The sequence below is a fragment of the Mytilus galloprovincialis genome, chromosome 4, assembly GCF_965363235.1.
Source record: "Mytilus galloprovincialis chromosome 4, xbMytGall1.hap1.1, whole genome shotgun sequence".
Taxonomy (NCBI): Eukaryota; Metazoa; Mollusca; class Bivalvia; order Mytilida; family Mytilidae; genus Mytilus; species Mytilus galloprovincialis.
Window position 1 is genome coordinate 19,297,667 of NC_134841.1, and position 5,415 is coordinate 19,303,081.

The 5,415-nt window shown below is 33.2% G+C and overlaps 1 protein-coding gene across 2 annotated transcripts; it reads left to right on the plus strand.

Annotated features, from left to right (window-relative positions):
• Window positions 1-308: 308 nt before the first annotated feature.
• On the plus strand, window positions 309-4,020 carry LOC143071559 (uncharacterized). Of its 2 annotated transcripts, none has more exons than XM_076245932.1 (2): window positions 309-405; window positions 1,951-4,020. In XM_076245932.1, exon 2 carries the CDS (start codon window positions 1,951-1,953, stop codon window positions 3,940-3,942), a length of 1,992 nt encoding a protein of 663 aa, XP_076102047.1. In that variant the 5' UTR covers window positions 309-405; the 3' UTR covers window positions 3,943-4,020. The 2 variants fall into 2 exon arrangements, with proteins under 2 accessions (XP_076102047.1, XP_076102046.1); XM_076245931.1 differs by lacking the exon at window positions 309-405 and adding an exon at window positions 799-925.
• The last annotated feature ends 1,395 nt before the right edge of the window (window positions 4,021-5,415 follow it).

A 5,415-nucleotide genomic window follows, 5' to 3' on the forward strand; every position in this document is an offset into this window, starting at 1 on the left:
ATTGACATTTTGGAAGTGGATTAATCATTAATCCTTCTAACATTTGATCTGGGATTAATTTACACCTGACCAATTCCATTAATTTTTGTTCTTATAAATCCTTTTCTGAAAAATTTAACGTTTTAATTTAATTTAATTAAAACGGAATTAATTAATCAGTGAATAGGTGCAATAAACACGTAAAATAGCTTTACACTTCGGGGTTAACGACACTTTTAAATAATGGTTAATTGGATGGAGGGACAGTTATCTTATATAATTTTTGTGTCAAATTAGTCAAATAATAGCGGTATAAAAATTGTATTGTGTTTTCGGCGGACATGACCCCTGAGCCAGACTTTTATTACACACCGAACGTTGAAACACCATTTCAAGACCGAACCAACACGTTTAAGACCTTCCTTCGTTAGTATCTCTTTAAACGTTTATTTTGTACAGTTATAATGTATTATGTAAATTTATGCAACTGTCAAAATGTTTATCCAATTACAGTACTTCAAATCTTGATTGAAAACATAGAGACCTTAAATACAAAACATAAAATATTCTGAAGTCATTTGCGATATATATTAGATACCTTATGTTTCAAGTTGGTTTCATTACCAACTACAAATTCTAATTAACAAAACGGGACGTATTTATCTTTTCAAATATATATTTAGTTATTTTAAATTTACAATTATGGTATTAATTTTAAATTTGATATCTGTTATTGGAAGAAAATTCTTCACACGACTATGAATACTTAATTATTTTATAAAAAATAATCTTCTGTATACAATGGCCATTTAAGTTGGGTTAATCTCAATTAATCCATAATAAACCGTAATCCACAATAAACCCATTCGCTGTCGTCATTTAACAACAAGTTTGGTCGGAGATGTGTCAAATTAATTTTATAGGAAATATAAGTGAAAATTAAGAGGTAAGAATATTTTTACTTATTTTGATAGAACAGAAATTGAATTTCGGGCAAGATTTTCATATGGCACCCCACCATACTAAAAGAACCCACAGGCGCTTGGGTCTATGATTATGATACAGACATGCACAGAAGTGATAGATATGTATTATAAATATAGAAAATTGAATATTTTAATATAAAAAAAAAAAAAAAAAAAAATCTGTATCATAATCATAGACCCAAGCGCCTGTGAAAGAACCCAATCATATATTACAGTTTATTCTGTAGGGTAAAATATGAAACTCTTTCCGAATTTCGTAGAATGGGTTTCATGAAGTATTAGGTCAAAACCAAATGACTTCAAGATGGAAGACTTTGAAACGAGAGAACAATACAATGAAATAAATAATTATATATTTTTTTAAATACAAATATGTTTTACGAATCATAAAACTGGAAGACTTTGAAACGAGAGAACAACACAATGATATAAGTAATTATACATTTATTTAAATAAAAATATGTTTTACGTAACATAGGACGTGGTTTGATTGCCAATGAAACGAATAACATGGAAATGTATTTGAAAAAGAACTTACGGTAAATAGATTCATAATGGCTTAACATATCCCTGTCTGTATATACCACAGAACTACTGTTTTGTTTTGTCACAGAGGAAAAGTAGTTAGAGGGGCATAACAAATAGCTGGGTTTTTTTTGTCAAAAAGAAAACAGTAGGTAGAGCGCCAGAATTTTCCACCAAAAAACCTGTCTAAATTATAGCCATACTATTCAGGCACATATAGACGAAAAGGTGTTAACAAAAATACAAACCTTATTAAAGGATTCGAAAAGTCCATAAAATTTTACAAAACCAAACGTGAGTCTATGTCAACTAATAGAACAAATGGAACACAACTGTCATATTCCTGACCTGGTCTTTGAAAAACAAATGTTTTTCGATTCACGTTTAAACTTTACTGTATTCTTGACTATTCACGGTTGTAGAAACGAACATTTTGTGGACACTTTTGTTTTACTTTCAGATGTCTAAACTGGCGAATAGGATATTGAATAGCGACAAAGAGGTTGCGGCTGTCAAGTACAATATTAAAGAACAACGATGTCTGAAGAAAAATTTAGTGACCTTGGATGCCGAAGCACAATATTCTGTGAAACTAATCGATATGGAAAACAGAGGGATGAAGGTTTTCTATAGACGATTTAGAGACAAAGTTTCCAAAATCAAAACTCATTTGAAAGTGAACGAGGTCACAAGACTTAAAGATCTCGAGGCAACCGGCCGACTAAGTCCTCCTCAGAACACAGTTAATACAACTTCTATGTTACGTATAGCAGACGCAGAAAAACGTTTGAAATTACAGGGTCGAGAACATCTTCGGAAAACTAAAAGTGCTTTTACAAGCAGGAGTGTGGAAGCTATTCAGGAAAGTAAGAGCAATTCTGTTATGTCAGGAACTTTTGATAGCCATTTCAATGAAAGCGAATCTGTTCATCGACTTTCAACATCTCATCGACCTTCAACATCTGCATTGGATAGTAAATTAAACGGTTCCCGTGAAAGCATATCTAAAAAGCGTCAGAGTATTGAATCCTTAGATAGACCACAGTTTTTTAAATCTAAAACATGTGATGCAATTATACAAGAGTCTGATTTCGTAGAAAAAATTGAAAGCAAGGAAATTCTAACTCCCCCGCTCGAACAAACTACAGAAAAATATGAACCATCGAAATGTACGGGAATATGTATAGTTTATGGAGAAACGCCTACCGAAACTTACAAACCTGTAGTCAAGGAACCAGAAAAAGAAGACACCCCAAACAAAAAAATGAGCTTGACTTTTAATTTCATAGAAACAGGAAATGTTAATTCGCCACGTATTATGAACAAAACAAGTAGTGTTGAGAATGAAATGCCAAAGAAAGAGGAGGATACCGTTAGTCAAAGTCCACGTCAATGTAACGACGTAAACAATGGCACCCTTACCGTAAATCCTATAGAGGACATGCTGGATGAATCCAATGGAACAAAACATGAGATACCCGATACTATTGATAAAAAAGAACAGAAAAGTGGTTCAGTAAAACCTGATTCAAATAATAATGCAACTCCAAGGAAAATTTCACAACACAAGACGACTAATCAGTTTTCCAGAACATGTCGTCACCAGAAGCACCAAAACGAAACACGTGGTAAAGATGACACAACCAAGCTTAGGAAAACGGAACAAAAACCCAAACCGCAGGAAAATAAACAGGACAGTGATATTAAAAATAATTGTCAAAAGGATAAAACTTTACATACAAATGCCGGTCGTGATTCGCCCGTATCTATAAAAAGTTACAATAAAGTTGCCGTCCCTCGAACTCGAAACGGCCAATCGAAAAGTGCACGATCCAATTTCGAGAGGCAGTCAAGAAAAAAGTCGTGTAATAGTAGCCCGGAACGACGAAGTTTCTCCGCTACGGGAAAATCCACGAATTTCGCACAAATGACCAAACAGTACTCATGCCATAGCAGTATTGATAAAGAGGCAATGAAAATCCAGGAATCCAGGATGTCTTTCAGCATCTCCGATGGTTTGTTTAGTTTGGGTGATGACCCGTACGAAGAGCGCAGACAACTTCTTCTGATGGACGAACACAATAGATTTGTAATTTTGTTACATAAGAAGGAAGACTATCTAGAAAGAATAGAAGAGTATATCAAAAAACAGTTGGAGGAATCCCTATACGGATGTCCTGATGGAGCTGTTGGCGGGAAGAAGAAGACTAAATCACCAAAGGATATCTGGGACGAAATAAAACATTGTCGGTATCTTAGAACCGATGACGAGGAGGATATTGATCTGTCGCAGGTTGTAACTCTCGCTTCGGAACAAATTAAAAGTAAACAAGGACTTAAGTATAAACCACTGTTTGGTAAACAAAAGAGTAAGAAAACAGTTATAGTGGAACCCAAAAAGACAGAGGACAATAAAAGTAAAGATCCGGTTAGTTCGGATTCTTTGGGTTAGAGATGATGTTACTTTACATTATTATAGTACTATTTTTTTCATGTTAGCACTTACATTAAATCTGTTAATAATAATACATCTACTTGTTCAAAATTTTGTGGATTAGTTTCCAGCCTGTGACATTTATGTCACGAGAGCGAGACATAGTTATCGTTGGTTCAAGTCTGTCAACTTTGTTTGGTTTTCCGTTTTGAAATGTTTGACATTTTTCATCTTGGTGCCTTAAATAGCGATGTTAAATAGCCGGGCGACCAAACGGTATGGATTTTTCTCATAGTTGAACCAAGCAAAGTTTAACTTGGACTGAATCTAATCTTGGTTTTCGCACTATAACTTTAGTTTAAGTAAATAGAAATCTATGAAATTTTGACACAAGATTTATGACCACAAAAGGAAGGTTGGGATTGATTTTGGGAATTGAGGTCCCAACAGTTTAGGAATAAGGGACCAAATAGGGCCCAAATAAGCATTTTTCTTGGTTTTCGCACCATAACTTTAGTATAAGTTAATAGAAATCTATGAAATTTAAACACCAGGTTTTTGACCATAAAAGGAAGGTTGGGATTGATTTTGGCAGTTTTGGTCCCAACAGTTTAGGAATAAGGGGCACAAAGGGTCCAAAATTAAACTTTGTTTGTTTTTATCAAAAATTCAATAACTGGGGTTCTTTGATATGCCGAATCTAACTGTGTATGTAGATTTTTATTTTTTGGTCCCGTTTTCAAATTGGTCTATATTAAGGTCCAAAGGGTCCAAAATTAAACTTGGTTTGATTTAAACAAAAATTGAATCATTGAGGTTCTTTGATATGCTAAATCTAAAAATGTAATTAGATTTTTTTTATTATTGGCTCAGTTTTCAAGTTGGTCCAAATCGGGGTCCAAAATTAAACTTTGTTTGATTTCATTAAAAATAGAAAAATTGGGGTTCTTTGATATGCCAAATCTAACTGTGTATGTAGATTCTTAATTTTTGGTCCCGTTTTCAAATTGGTCTACATTAAGGTCCAAAGGGTCCAAAATTAAACTAAGTTTGATTTTAACAAAAAATGAATTCTTGGGCTTCTTTGATATGCTGAATCTAAACATGTACTTAGATTTTTGATTATGGGCCCAGTTTTCAAGTTGGTCCAAATCAGGAGTCAAAATTATTATATTAAGTATTGTGCAATAACAAAAAAATTTCAATTGCACAGTATTCAGCAATAGCAAGAAATCTTCAATTGCACAGTATTGTGCACTAGCAAGAAATTTTCAATTGCAAAGTATTGCGTAATAGCAAGAAATTTTCAATTGCACAGTATTGTGCAATAGCAAGAATTTTCAATTGCACAGTATTGCGCAATAGCAAGAAATATCTAATTGCACAATATTGCACAATAGCAAGAAATTTTTAATTGGAGTTATCTTTCTTTGTCCAGAATAGTAGTTGAATCAACTTAAATCATTGTTTTATACAATATACAATGTATAT

Coding starts and splice junctions, on each gene's coding strand:
- LOC143071559 (XM_076245932.1), top strand. CDS start 1,951: ATGTCTAAACTGGCGAATAGGATATTGAATAGCGACAAAGAGGTTGCG.